This window comes from Taeniopygia guttata, chromosome W (genome assembly GCF_048771995.1).
Source record: "Taeniopygia guttata chromosome W, bTaeGut7.mat, whole genome shotgun sequence".
Taxonomy (NCBI): domain Eukaryota; kingdom Metazoa; phylum Chordata; class Aves; order Passeriformes; family Estrildidae; genus Taeniopygia; species Taeniopygia guttata.
The window spans coordinates 24785393-24800675 of NC_133064.1; the positions used below are offsets into that span (position 1 = coordinate 24785393).

Consider the following 15283-nt stretch of genomic DNA (forward strand, 5'->3'; position numbering starts at 1 on the left):
TAAATAGACTCCACAACTCAATGTAGTTGTGAAGTGGGTATTTATTGTCAGCGCCCGGCACAAGTGAGATAGCTCTCGTGAAAACCTGTGCATCGAACCCTGGTATGGGCCACATCTTTATTCACAAAGGTGTTCCATATACATTACATTGCAACACCTGTTCATGCATATTCAACCCCTGGCCCCACCTGTCCTCGCCTCGCATGGTAATTAGATCCATGCCCTTCTGAGCATGGGTTGTTCACCGTGGTGGTCACACGGGCATCCCTCAGTGGTCTCTGAACCTGAAGATTGTGGTCTTCCTCATGACTGAACTTTTCTCCTTTGCTCATGTGCTTTGGTCCTTGGTGCTTATCTGAGTATGTCTGTCGATTTTGATCATCTTGGAGACAGAGGAGCTCCTTTATCTAGGTTTCTTACATTCCTTGGTCTTCTCCCGGTATTGTTCTTTATTGCAAGAAGCTTCAAAAATTTGCATTTTCCTATGCCCTTTGTACCATGGCAGAGGTTTCTTAAGTAAAAGGTTAAAATTCAACACACAATTCTACAAGCTAAAATTGAAATGCTTAATTCATATTGTGAACCCCCAAAACCTCCATTTCATCTTCAGAAGGCTAAATCCGAGTTTATTAGAAACTCATTCTTTTATACACTGCTCCAATATAGGTGGACCTGATCGATCATTTAATCAACACCCCTCACACCATTGTCTAATTAAGAAAACACCCTTTGGTAAACATCTTATGAGAAAACAATTGTTCAAAACACCATCTGCAAGATTGTTTTAATTCTTTCTCCCAGCCTTCTCAAAACTCCCCAGAACAATTCCTGGGAAAGTTTATCTTTTTCTCTCTCTCTGACTAAACTGTCACATCCACAAATACCTACTTTATTCCCAAACTCTGTCTAGCCTCTGTTCTATGTAACCTCTTTGGGCATCACCTCAGCCTTGTTTGTTTTTCCCTAGACCTGAGATGTTGGAACAATAGTGTTACTTAGGCAGCTTAACTTGCAGTCCAATGTTCCAGTCAGGTATTTTCAGAGAGGCTTCTTTGGTTGTAGCTTCTTTATACATTTTTTTTATAATGGACAAAGCACTTCTATAACAATGTTCAGGCATGAATCATTTCAGTCCCTGACACACCCCAAAATAAGGTCCTCTTGAGGTATGCATCGTGTCTCTCCATCCTTCTTCATGACCCACCGGGTACAACCTTGTAGCAATGTATTTGCGAGGTTTAGGCTACAGTGTGCACCAGCCAGGCTGCTTCTAGTTATTCTTATCAGCACCCTCTGGAATTCATCAAGGTTACTAAGACATAAACTGTGCTAAATTAAGAAAGAAGAGGCTGAGAAAATGAATACCAAGGCTGCAAGAACTAGATAACAGAGGGTGGTGAACCACCTGGACTGTAACCAATCACAAACTCTGAAGAGTGTGTGCAGAATGTGTGGACAAGATAGAGGCACCAATGAAGAAATGCGTGACTAGTGTGTGCAGTAGTTTTAGAATCTATAAATAAGTGCATAATGTAAACAATAAACAGCTTCTGCTTAATCATATTGGTTAGTCTTATAGGAGTCCTGTTTTCCCATACAACCTGGTCCCTGAGCAAAGACAACTCCATGGATGGGTTTGTCTTTGCTCAAGGCAGAATTAATCCAACCAGTCTTTCATAACATACCTTTCGTATGTACCACTGAAACCTTATCCCCATCTCTTGTTCACAAGGGTTCAGATTTGGCAGGTCCACCTCAGTTAGTGGAGCCTCTGGTGTTAACTAACTAAGTGGCCTTTGCTAAATGCAACTCCCAGTTTTTGAAAGTCCCCTTGCCCAGTGCCTTCAAGGTGGTTTTTAGCATTCTGTTGCACCCTTCAGCTTTCCGAGAAGCTGATGTTGCCTTTTTCCCAACCTGGAAATTATACTCAAGATAATTTTAGTAAGGAGGTAATAAAAAAGTGGATCTTTATTTGAAGGCCTTCAGGAGCACTTATGGAAAGATGACCACAAAAGCCCATTCCCTAGGGGTGAGTACATGTTACAGTGCGGTCGGGATATGCTTTTCCCCATTTCCAGGGACCCCTGTGACTGGGATCAGATAAGAGTGTCCCTTCCTTCCTGCCCTGATGGGGTTGGCAGAGAGCCAGAAAGCCCTCCCTGTCCAAAGCCTAGATAAGCCCATGACCCTTCCTGTTCGCCCTCTTTTCCCCCCTGATCTCATGGAATAAAGAAGCTGGACAACCACATCGGGGTTAGAGCCTCTTTTGAATCTTGCCCATCTCCTGATGTTCCTCCCCTCAAGGCCTCATATATCTGGGCTAGCCTAATAATTTGGGGCTGAGAGGGGTAGTAGCATCAAGTACATTTTTACAAGTTTTAGGAAATAAGCATAACTGATAAAACGCACAAATTAGGATGACAGGTGGCGCTGCAATTTTCTGCCAGGTCAAGCCCCTTCTCTGCAGTCTCCCCCTCGGCACTAGCTGTACTTTGTCCCTGAAATGTATCTTGAAGAGTTGTTCTTTGTGGGAATCCAGGGATACCCTCTCTTCTTGGAATTTGCGAAGAGTGTGTGTGCTCTGTTCTTCTCCCCCCCCCCCTTTTTTTTTTTTTTTTTTTTTCTCTGCTGATGAAGGTTGGAGGTTGTTTGATGTTTCTTCTTGTTCTTCTTGCTGATGCCCACCAGGGACGCCATTTGTCGGAATCTGTGGTATTTAGATGATTCCGAGATTGCAGAAAGTCTCTGTCTTTCTGCCCCGTTGCCAAAGAAGAAGCCATAATTCGTCTGTGCTGTTTTCAAGGTTGTTTATTCTTGCTTATCTATAACATGTTCTGCTGCCCTGCTGCAGGTCTGTCCTGCAGGGCAGCGTGCGGGGCTCTGCCCCCAGTGAGATGTTACAAACATTATATACCAGAAACTACGTGTACTATATTTACAATAATGTGCCAATATCTATCATCTACATTAAACAGTGTGTCCCCAGCCTAAATCAATAGAAAAATGCCAACACTACAGTGAAACATGGAGGGCATGAAGAAGGAGGAAAAGGACAAGACACACCCAATTCCTCCATCTTGTCCCCTCTGAACCCCTAATCTAGAAACCTAAAATTTTACTTTTGCACCCGTGCCACACTTAATTATTACTCATATCAAACACTCAGAGCTTGTAATTAATCCTGTAAGATTGAAAACACTTTTCCATGGACAGAGATCAGAGACAGTGTCTCTCGGGTCTCTGTACAGGGGGGTTCCTGACCCCCTGCCAGGGTCCCAGACCTTCCAGGGCAGCCAGAGTGAAGCCCTGGATTCCCACAGTTCTTGGCCTTGGTTCCCAGGAAGAACCAAGATAGGATAGGGGACTTGTACCTCCTGGGGCATGGAGCTCTGGAATTTGTTTTGTCTTTCTGCTTAGGGAAAGACCATGGAAAAGTATTAGGAAAACTAGCCACTAATACAGTAGGCTATGGATCTACAAATAGATGTGCAAAGAATATAGAGAACATGTAAAAGAAAAAGGCAAAACTCAAACTGCATCACTGGTGCATGGTAAGGAATGTGGTACACCCATTCAATACCATGTTCTCTAGCCCAGGTGTTGATAAGGCTGTTCTTGAAATGAGCCATGTTGTCAGACTCGATTCTCTCAGGGGTACCATGCCTTCAAAGGACCTGCTTTTCAAGGCCCAAGATGGTGTTCCGAGCAGTAGCGTGAAGCACGGGGTAGGTCTCTAACCATCCAGTGGTGGCTTCCACCATTGTGAGCACGTAACTCTTGCCTTGGCGGGTTTGAGGCAGTGTGATGTGATCAATCTGCCAGGCCTCCCAATACCTATATTTGGACCATTGCCCACTATACAGCAGGCACTTCACCCACTTGGCCTGCTTAATCACAGAGCATGTCTCACAGTCATGGATAACCTGGAAGATACTCTTCATGGTTAAATCCACCCCTCGGTCTCGTGCCCACTTATAGGTGGCATCTCTGCCCCGATGGCCTGGGGCATCATGGGCCCATTGAGCTAGGAACAACAACTCTCCCTTGTGTTGCCAGTCCAAATCTATCTGCAACACCTCTATTTTTGCAGCCTGATCTACCTGTTCATTGTTCTGGTGCTCCTCATTACCCCAAATCTTGGGCACATGAGCATCTACATGATGGACTTTCACAGGTAGCTTCTCTACCTGAGTGGAAATGTCTTTCCACTCTTCAGCAGCCCAGATTGGTCTTCCTATATGCTGCCAGTTGGCCTTTTTTCACCTTTCCAGCCACCCCCACAGAGCATTCGCTACCATCCATGAATCGGTGTAAACGTATAGCTTTGGCTACTTCTCTCTTTCAGCAATGTCAAGGGCCAACTTGATGGCTTTGAGTTCAGCAAGTTGGCTCGATCCATGTTCTCTTTCAGTAGCTTCTGCGACCTGTCGTGTGGTGCTCCATACTGCTGCTTTCCACTTCCGGTTCATCCCTATGATGGGACAGAAACGATCAGTGAAAAGACTGTAGTGTGTTTCTTCTGCTGGCAGTTGGTTGTATGCTGGAGCTTCATCAGCATGTGTTGCTTGTTCCTGCTCCTATTCATCAGTAAAACAAAAGCTTTCACCTTCACGCCAAGTAGTGATTATTTCCAAAATCCCAGGGCGATTCAGTTTTCAAATATGGGTGTGCTGTGTGATGAAAGCAATCCATTTGCTCCATGTGGCCTTGGTGACATCGTGGGTAGAGGGAACCTTTCCTCTGAACATCCACCCCAGCACTGGTAGTCGGAGTGCCAGGAGGAGTTGTGCTTTTGTGCCAAACACCTCTGAGGAGGCTTGGACTCCTTCATAGGCTACCAAGAACTCTTTCTCTGTTGGGGTGTAGTTCACTTCGGACCATCTGTAACTTCGCCTCCAGAATCCAAGGGGAAAACCTTGAGTCTCCCCAAGCACTTTCTGCCAAAGTCTCCAGGAAAGACCATTAGGTCCTGTCTTTACTGGGCCAAGGGTTATTGCATGAGTAATCTCTTGCATGATCTGGGCAAAAGCTTGTTGCTGTTCAGGGCCCCAGTGGAAATCATTCTTCATGCGGGTCACCGGGTAGAGAAGGTTCACAATCTGGCTGTACTCGGGGATGTGCATTCTCCAGGAACCTATGGCACCTAGGAAAGCTTGAGTTTCCTTCTTTCTGGTCAGTGGAGACATTGCTGTGATCTTATTGATGACCTCCATGGGTATCTGACATCATCTGTCTTGCCACTTCACTCCCAGGAACTAGATCACATCTCTTGACTTTACTCATATTGATGGCAAAGCTGGCTTCCAGGAGAATCTGGATGATCTTCTCTCCTTTCTCAAATACTTCCATTGCCATGTTTACCCACACAATGATGTCCTTGATGTACTGCAGATGTTCCAGATCCTCACCCTTTTCCAGTGCAGTCTGGATCAGCCCGTGCCAAATGGTGGGACTGTGCTTCCACCCCAGGGGCAGTTGGTTCCAAGTATAATGCACACCCCTCCAAGCGAAGGCAAACTGAGGCCTGCCTTCTGCTGCCAAAGGAAGGGAGAAAAACACATCAGTGATGTCAATAGTGGCGTACCACTTCACTACCTTGGACTCAAGCTCGTACTGAAGCTCCAACATGTCCAGCACATCAGTGATCAGTGGTGGAGTTGCTTCCTTCTAGCCATGATAGTCCAGTCAATCTCCATTCCCCATCAGACTTTTGCACAGGCTAAACAGGACTGTTGAAGTGTGAGTGGGCCTTGCTGAGGACCCCTTGACTCTCCAGCTCACAGATTATCTTGTAGATGGGGATCACAGCATCCCAATTTGTCTGATACAGCTGGCGGTGCACTGTTGAGGTGGTGATCAGTTCTTGTTTCTCCTCCACCTTCAGGAATCCAACTGCAGAAGGATTCTCTGACAGTCCAGGCAAGGTGTTAAATTTCCTAATACCCTCTGACTCCACAGCAGCTATCCCAAAAGCCCACCTGAGTCCCTTTGGGTCTTTGAAATACCTGCTGCAGAGTAAATATATTCCCAGAATACATGGGGTCTCTGGACCAATCACAATAGGCTGTTTCTGACACTCCTTCCCCATCAAGCTCACCTCAGCTTCCATCAGGGTCAACTGCTGCAATCCCCCTGTCACCCCAGCAATAGAAATGGGTTCTGCCCCCATATGTCCCCATGGCATTAGGGTACACTGAGAACCAGCATTTGTCAAAGCTTCTAATTTCTGTAACTCTGATGTGCCAGGCCATTGGATCCACACAGTCCAAAATAACACATTCTCCTGTGCCTCAATTTGGCTAGAAGCAGGGCCCCTCTAGCCCTGGTTTTCATTCCCTCCTTGGGCATAAATTCTAGAGGTTCCGTCAATGACATCCAACACATCATCCTCCCTTCTGTTATACCTAGCAGCTCAGTCACGGGAGGCTGAGGCTACCTTCACTTTAGCAGAACTCCCTCAGTTAGTGTTTTCCACCTTGATTTGATACACCTGTGCTGCCAGGACAGGAGGGGGTTTTCCATCCCACCTTCTCGTATCTTCCCCATGGTCACACAGCAAGAACCACAGGTCAGCTCATGGGGTGCACCCCCTCTCCCTAGCTGGGGGGTGTTAGGCTCTGACGTTTGGGCCTGTGACTTGCACTGGTGCCACATGGGAGCTGTTCCTCCTAACCTCCTCCATCACGTCCCTAATCTCCTCTTGGACACTTTTAACCACAGCAGAGACATGAGCATGAATTGAGCCACTGACCATATTCTCATAATTCCTGAGCTTCTTGGCTACGGAACCCACTGTGCCTCGGTTGTTATCACCATTAATTGTTGCAATGAAGGTTGTGTATTGAGATGGCCCTAGGTTTGCCAGGTTCTGCAACAATTGCCCTGTGCACCTGACCTTGTCAGGTTCATTATTGTGCTGTCTGTCCCTTCCAAAGAGTACCTCTAGTACTGTCACTTCTCTCAGGTGTTGGATCCTTTCCTCACAGTTCTTCCAGGGAATTCTATGATGATACTCTTGCATTCTGTCTCTGTAGACAAACCTCTCTTACACTCGTTAAAAGATGCTCCCAGAGAGAAAGGGGCCCTGGCTCCCTCACAAACACCAGATCAATACCTGCATCTTGGGTCATGAGGGAGCTGGCAGATGAGCTTGTGAAGCTACTCTCCATCATTTTCCATCAGTCCTGGCTCACTAGGGAGGTCCCAGATGACTGGAAGCTGGCCAATGTGATGCCCATTCACAAGAAGCACTGAAAAGAGGATCTGGGTAACTACAGGCCAGTCAGCCTGACCTCAGTGCACAGTAAGATTATGGAACAGATCATCCTGAGTGCCATCGCTGTCGTGGTTTGAAAAGACAGGTGTCTGCTAAGGAAGGCAGGAGCCTCCCCTGAAATGGAAATTGTAAACCCCCTCCCTCTAAATTGTTTTAATTTTGAAATTAAGGGGCTCGCAGGCAAAGATATGGGAGCAGGAATAACAGTTCTTTATTAGGGAAGAAAATTTTTAAAAATGCAGTAATACAAAACAAGACTGACAGAGTCAGAATATGACCTGACACCCTGTTGGTCAGGGTGTTGGTAGCATTCCAATTGAAATGGTGGCTGCAGTCCTCCTGGAGTGACAAATGTGGTTCTGTTGAAGCAGTGATCCTGTAGAAGGGTGTAGTCTTCCTCTGAAGATCCAGTGGTGGTGTAGATGGGCCTAGTCTTCCTCTAGGAATCCAGTGGCAAAGGGTTGCTCCTCTGGGAATCCAGTGTAAAATGCTGGCTGTGGTCTTCCATATCTCTGATTATATCCAGGTAGGAATGCTTGACTCCTCCCTCTGGGCAGAGCAACTAACAATGGGATGATGTAATTTTATCAGTCATGCAGTGACACTCAATGGCCCATTAACAGAAGGTATCTCCCCAGAGGAAGGATTGGTTGAGGAAGAGATAAACTGCCCAATTAATAGAAGATAACTATCCCACCTCTAACAGATAGGAATAGAATACACACCCCCATTTCCAACCTAAGACAATCACACAGCACCTACAGGATGGCCGGGGGATCAGACCCAGACAGCACGGGTTTAGGAGGGGGAGGTTGTGCTCAACCAACCTGATGTCTTTTTATGACCAGGAAACCTGCCTGGTGGATGCAGTAAAGACTGTGGATATTGTCTACCTGGATGTCAGCAAGGCCTTTGACACTGTCTCCCACAGCATACTCCTGGAAAAGCTGGCAGCCCACAGCTTGGACAGGTGCACTTTTCACTGGGTTAAGAACTGGCTGGATAGCCAGGCTCAGAGAGTGGTGGTGGACGATGATGCATCCAGTTGGCAGCCAGTCACTAGTGATGTCCCCCAGGGATCTGTGCTGGGGCCAGTCCTGTTTAATATCTTCACTGATGATCTGGACAAGGGGATTGAATCCACCATCAGTAAATTTGCACATGACACCAAGCTGGGAGCATGTGTCAATCTGTTGGAGGATAGGATGGCTCTGTAAATGGACCTGGACAAGCTGGATAGATAGGAGAAGCCAAACAACATGAAGTTTAACAAGTCCAAGTGCTGGGTCCTGCACTTGGGCCACAACAACTCCCAGCAGCAATATAGGCTGGGGACAGAGTGGCTGGACAGTGCCCAGAAAGAAAGGGACCTGGGGATGCTGGTTAGCAGACGACTGAATGTGAGCCAGCAGTGTGCCCAGCTGGCCAAAAAGGCCAATGACATCCTGGCCTGTATCAGGAATAGTGTGGCCAGTAGGACCAGGGAGGTCATTCTTCCCCTGTACTCGGCACTGGCAAAGCCACACCTTGAGTACTGTATCCAGTTCTGGGCCCCTCAATTTAGGAATGGCGCTGAGATGCTCGAACATGTCCAGAGGAGGGCAACTGTGGGAGTCCAGGGCATCCCTCTGGCTGCCCTGGAAGGTCTGGGACCCTGGCAGGGGGTCAGGAACCCCCCTGTACAGAGCCCTGAGAGACCCTGTCTCTGATCTCTGTCCATGGAAAAGAGTTTTCAGTCTTACAAGGATGAATTACAAGCTCTGAGTGTTTGATATGAGTAATAATTAAGTGTGGCACGGGTGCAAAAGTAAAATTTTAGGATTTTAGGTAAGGAGTCCAAAGGGGACAAGATGGAGAAAATTGGGTGTGTCTTGTCCTTTTTCTTCTTCTTCATGCCCTCCATGTTTCACCGTAGTGTTGGCATTTTTCTATTGGTTTAGGCTGGGGACACTGTTCAACGTAGATGATAGATATTGGCACATTATTGTAAATATAGCACACATAGTTTCTGGTATATAATGTTTGTAACATCCCACTGAGGGCAGAGCCCCGCACGCTGCCCTGCAGGACAGACCTGCGGCAGGGCAGCAGAACATGTTATAGATTAGCAAGAATAAACAACCTTGATAACCAGCACAGACGAATTACGACTTCTTCTTTGGCTACGGGGCTCAGAGACAGTCTTGGAATCATCAATACCACAGATTCCAACAGGCAACAATGCTGGTGGTGAGGGGTTTGGAACACAAGCCCTATGAAGAACAGCTGAGGGAGCAGGGGTTGTTTAGCCTGGAAAAAAGGAGGCTCAGAGGAGACCTTATCACTCTGTACAACTACCTGAAAGGTGGTTGTAGTCAAGTGAGGGTTGGTCTCTTCTCCCAGGCAACCACTGACACAATGAGAGGACCTACTCTTAAGCTGCACCAGGGCAAGTTTAGGTTAGATGTTAGAAAAAAATTCTTCACTGAAAGAGTGATTGGGCAATGGAATTGTCTGCCCAGGGAGGTGGTAGAGTCACCATCCCTGGATGTGTTTAAAAAAAGACTGGACAAGGCACTCAGTGCCATGGTTTAGTTGATGAGGAGGTGTTAGCTTAGGCCATAGGTTGGACTTGATGATTTCAAAGGTCTTTTCCAACATTGTTCATTCTGTGATTCTGTGATTCTGTAATACACTTACTGACGAAAAGTTCAGGAAAGGACAGCATAAATTCTTATCACAACATGGAAACCCTGAAAAGAAAACAAAGCATCTGAGAAGACCCACAAAGTTCTTTTCCAAACTTGGAGAAGTGCTGAAACATCTCTGAGGAGGGTTGGAAGTAATCATTATGCATTCAAGTAATGAAAATCTTGTAAACATGAAATTTTAATCAACAAATTTAAAGAAGCCGAACTTGCAATATTCCAACCTTCCAAACTTGGTAACATCCACTCAAAACATTACCAGATTATAAGCGTGTTGTTGTTATGGCTGTGAGAATGGGGTGCCTTTCTCGTGTAAGGGCAGAAGTCGCGGAAGGGAGGGCGAGCGCGAGCACGGTCGGAGTTTGGCGCTCGCTCCTCGGCCAGTCGGACGTCAAGGTTCCGGGCGGGGAAGGGGCGGGCCAGACCGTGCCCATCGATGGGGGCGGCCGCTCTGTTCTCGGCTCCTCTGTCCTGCCTCTCGGCTCTGTATTAGCGAAACTGGCGACGTGGGATATCCGCCGGCTCGGCCTCTGCGCCTGCCTCGCCCGCCGAGGTGAAGTCGGGACTGGGAGCTGACCGCCGCAGCGTCCCCGCGGGCCAGACGCAGAGGGCCGCGGCGCTCTCCTGCACAGCTCAGCCGGCGTGGTGAGGTGAGGGGCGGCGGCGGGAAGCTCCCAGCGGGAGGTTGGGCGGTGGGGCCATGGCGCTGCAGGCCCGGGCGCTGTACGACTTCAAATCGGAAAACCCGGGGGAAATCTCGCTGCGGGAGCACGAGGTGCTGAGCCTCTGCAGTGAGCAGGACATCGAGGGTTGGCTGGAGGGTATCAACAGCCACGGCGACCGCGGTCTCTTCCCGGCCTCCTACGTGCGGGTGATCCGCGCCGCCGAGACGCCGCCACCCGCCCGCTACGCCAACCTGCCTGCCGGCGGTTTAGAGCCGCTGCTGCCCCCCGCCGCCTTCAAGCCGGCGACACTAGAGGCCCCGCCGGCGGCGGCGCCTGAACCCTTCTTGCTGTCCCCCTCCGCCGCCGGGTATCCTTTCCTGCCGTCGCCCTACGGCGGCTCCTACCAGCTCAGCCAGGGCAGCGATGACGACTGGGACGATGACTGGGACGAAAGCTCCACGGTGGCCGATGCGCCAGTCTCCCTGAGCAGCTCCTACCCCGTCTATGAGATGGCGGGCAGACGGGCCTCTGGCCACTACCGCGTGTCCATGCAATCTGAGATATCCCTTAGCTCCCGCAGTGGCCACCTGGCAGGCCACCTGCACCTGCCCAGCAGCAGCACTAAGAGTTTGGCCACGGTAAGCCGCAACCTCAACCGCTTCTCAACCTTTGTCAAGTCTGGTGGGGAGGCCTTCGTGCTGGGTGATGTATCAGGCTTTGTGAAGGACGGGGACAAGTTGTGCGTGGTGCTGGGCCCCCGGGGCCCTGAGTGGCAGGAGAACCCCTACCCCTTCCAGTGCTCCATCGAGGACCCCACCAAACAGACTAAATTCAAGGGCATGAAGAGTTACATCGCCTACAAGCTGGTGTCCAGCCACACTGGGCAGCAGGTGCACCGCCGCTACAAGCACTTTGACTGGCTCTATGGGCGCCTGGCTGAGAAGTTCCCTGTCATCTCTGTGCCCCACTTGCCAGAGAAACAGGCCACTGGCCGCTTTGAGGAGGACTTTATCTCCAAACGTCGCAAAGGCCTGGCCTGGTGGATGGACCACATGTGCAGCCACCCCGTGCTGGCTCAGTGTGATGCCTTCCAGCACTTCCTCACCTGTCCCAGCACAGATGAAAAGACCTGGAAACAAGGCAAGCGCAAGGCTGAGAAGGATGAGATGGTGGGTGCCAACTTTTTCCTGACCATCAGTGTCCCTACTGGCTCTGGGGCTGGCCTGGACTTGCATGAAGTAGAAAGTCAGATGGATGGCTTCAAAGCCTTCATGAAGAAGATGGATGAAAGTGCCCTGCAGCTTAATCACACAGCCAATGAATTTGCTCGCAAACAAGTCACTGGTTTCAAGAAGGAATACCAGAAGGTGGGGCACTCCTTTAAGTGTCTCAGTGAGGCATTTGAGCTGGACCAGCAGGCCTTTTCGGCTGGCCTCAACCAAGCCATAGCCTTCACTGCAGAAGCCTATGATGCCATTGGAGACCTCTTTGTAGATCAGCCCCGGCAGGACCTCGATGTTCTGATGGATTTGTTAGCACTGTATCAGGGGCATTTGGCCAACTTTCCAGATATCATTCACGTCCAGAAAGGTAACATCCTTACATGTTTTCTGAAACAATTAAGTTTTATGTTTCAGTGGTATGCACACAGATATGGAGACAAAGGGCTAAATTTGCTCTGCATCTGGCTTGCTGACCTTGAGTTAAATCTTTCAGTGTTTACTCAGGTAAACTGTTGCTAAAAATACAAAATACCACATCAGTGGCAATTTGCATTCTGTGCCAAAGGTCTATAAATTGTTGGGAATTTTATTGGTCAGAGATTACTGTGTTTGTTTGTGTATCTGAAAGAAACCACATATGCCTATACTGTTGATACATTAAAGATTAATGGGCTTGTTTACAAAGCCTGAAGACAAAGTGGTATGAAAATATCTGATACTCTTTGATGTATGTTAGTTATCTTAAATCTCTGATCTAGTAGATAAATATGAAGTAAATGGAAGATGGAAATAGTCTGATTGACTAGTTTGTTTGAGGTGCACATGGTGGTGTGTGCATTTTTCAGTGTCAGACATTCAGATGAGATGTTTAAAGCTGCTGGGGTTTGTCAATTCAGCCATACATGAAACTCTCTTGCTACCTTTGTAAGGATGATGGTCTGCCATGATGTTCTTAGTTGGAGTTGTTTATCCTTTGACCTTATTATCACAAAAAGATGTTGCTCACCTGTTATCCTTTTATCATCTTTCTAACTGAAACATGCTTCTGAGGTTCAGGTTGCTGTTTGTATGATGCTTTGTGATCCACTGGAGAAAAAGAAACTCCAAATATAAAAAATATCATCTGCTATATAACTAGTGACACTTGTTCAGACAAATCTAAGCTTATAGCATATGTGTAGATGATTTCCCAGCTATGAAGTTAATACTTATCATATATTCATCATTATGAAAAGACTAGCCCATCATTCATTCTTTTTGCTGTTATATATGATCATGGATGTGTGGGGATAAGAGCTGTAAAAGAGACCGAGAAAACATTACATATTCAGTACAGAAATGGGTATGTGTAACAGTTATTTGATAAAATGTGCAAGTTTCTTTATTGAAAATTATTTTGGAGATTAGTGGGCCATGTTGTACTCCAGAATAGGCAGAGCTTGAATTGTCATCCATGGTGAATCAATCTTTTTTACCCTTATGTGTAATTTCCAAAATTTTTACATCTGGAACAGTACCTTGAGTTTTATAGTAAAAAAGTAGGAAGAGTTTTTCAATAGATCAAAAAGGCAGGCTTCCAGGAGGTGTGCATTATTGCTGGGAAAAACTGAGGAGGCAAAGTTGGTATAAAGTGAACAAATTGTTATTTTAAAAAAGTAAGCTTTTCATCAAAATTACATGTATCAAAGTCAGATTTCCATTCTTCTGTCAAATCTTGAAAATTATGAGTGGAAACTTAAACAATATTGTTTTGAATAGAAAAGGGAAGTGTGTAATCTAATCTTAAAGGAGTTGCTCTGTTGCTGTGTCATTGTGTTCTGATAACAAATTTAAAGTATTTTAAATTTGGAAAGAAGGATGACCTCGATAATGCCTCATGTTTGAGAGCAAAGAATTTTGGAGTGAGTTGTCAAATAATAATAGGATTATTTGTAAGCTTCTGGAAAAATCAGAGGGAAAGATTTTTAACTAGGTGGAATAAGACAGCAGATGATATGTACTATTTAAATACTGTATCCTCAAGATTTAAGACTATATAAAGGTCTTCAATGTAATATTCTGGAGACTTTACTCTGAGGACTGTGAATAATAAGTAATGTTCTTAACCCATATTTCCTTCAGTTCGCATAGGTCTTTTTCCCTTATAGTTCTGTTTAAATCTGCACTTATTGTTTAGGTTTACCATGTTGAACCAGAGAAAGATAATCTAACTGAGCTTCCACTAGAGCAGTGCATGAGCATGATGTATGAAGAGCTGATTTTGTGCCAGAGCACTGTCTTGGAACTGGTTGGAGAAATGTATAGTCAGTCTGTGTGCAGGTGCTGATGCTCCAGGACCTCTTGTCTAAAACTGCCTTTAACACTATTTTCCCTGGTACATATTTGCCTTTAGAAAATGGCATGCTGTGTTGGTTTTGCATGGCCTGGTTTTTGGTAGCGGGGGGGCCACAGAGGTGGCTTATGTGAGAAGCTGCTAGAAGCTTCTACCATGTCTGGCAGAGCCAATCCCTGATGGCTCTGAAGATGGACAATGATGCTGGTTAAGGCTGGGCCAATTAAAGATTATGGTAGTGCCTCTGTGATAACATATTTAAGAAGAAAATCAAAACAAAGTGGGGGCAGTTTTAGTTCCAGCTAGAGAAGAGGAGGAGATGAGAACATGTGAGGGAAACAACATAGAGACACTAAGGTCAGTGGAGAAGGAGGGGGAGGAGGTGGTCCAGGTGCCAGAGACAAGATTCCTCTGCAGGCCGTGGTGAAGACCATGGGGAAGCAGTCTGTCCTCCTTCAGCCTATGGAGGTCCATGGGGAATGCAGAGATCCACCCACAGCCCGTGGGGGAGGTGCCCATGCCGGAGCAGGTGGATGCCTGGAAGAGGCTGTGATCCAGTGAGAGACCTGGCGGAGAGAGGGAGCCCCTGCTTCCAGGCTGAAGCAGCCTGTCCTTGGAAGACTGCACCCTGTGGAAGAGTGACATACACCACAGCAGTTTTGGGAGGTCTGTTTGCCTGTGGGACGGACTTATGTTGCAGCAGTTTTGGGAGGACTGCTGCTTGCAAGATTGGAGAAGTTGGTGGAGAGCTCTCCCCCATGGGAAGGGACCCCACGGTGTAGCAGAGGACGGACCCCTCTCCCTGAGCAGTGGAAGAAAACCTCAGGTGATGAACTGACCAGAACCCCCACTCCCTGTCTCCATGCACTGTTGGTGGGAAGGAGGGAGGGGCTGGGGGAAAAAAGGTGTTTTTAAGGTCTTATTTTACTTATCATTTTTGTGCTGTGATCTTCTTAATAGTAAATGCACTTTATAGCTCTAAGTCAAGCTTGTTTTACCCTTGGAGTGTTTTCTGTCCTCATTCCAGCTGTGTGAGGGGAAGGTGAATGAACAGCTGTTGTGGGTGTTTGACCAGTGTCTAACCATGACACATGCGTTTG

General features: G+C 47.2%; 1 protein-coding gene across 2 annotated transcripts in view; it reads left to right on the forward strand.

Annotated features, from left to right (window-relative positions):
• Nucleotides 1-10185: 10185 nt before the first annotated feature.
• LOC116806874 (sorting nexin-18) overlaps nt 10186-15283 on the forward strand; it is a 91810-nt gene continuing 86712 nt past the window's right edge. The window contains exon 1 of one of the 2 annotated variants that reach the window (XM_072923018.1): nt 10186-12218. In XM_072923018.1, the coding sequence (XP_072779119.1) occupies nt 10664-12218 (1555 nt within the window). In that variant the 5' untranslated portion in view covers nt 10186-10663. The remainder of the gene's footprint in view (nt 12219-15283) is intronic. The other variant, XM_032744679.2, reaches the window with a different exon arrangement.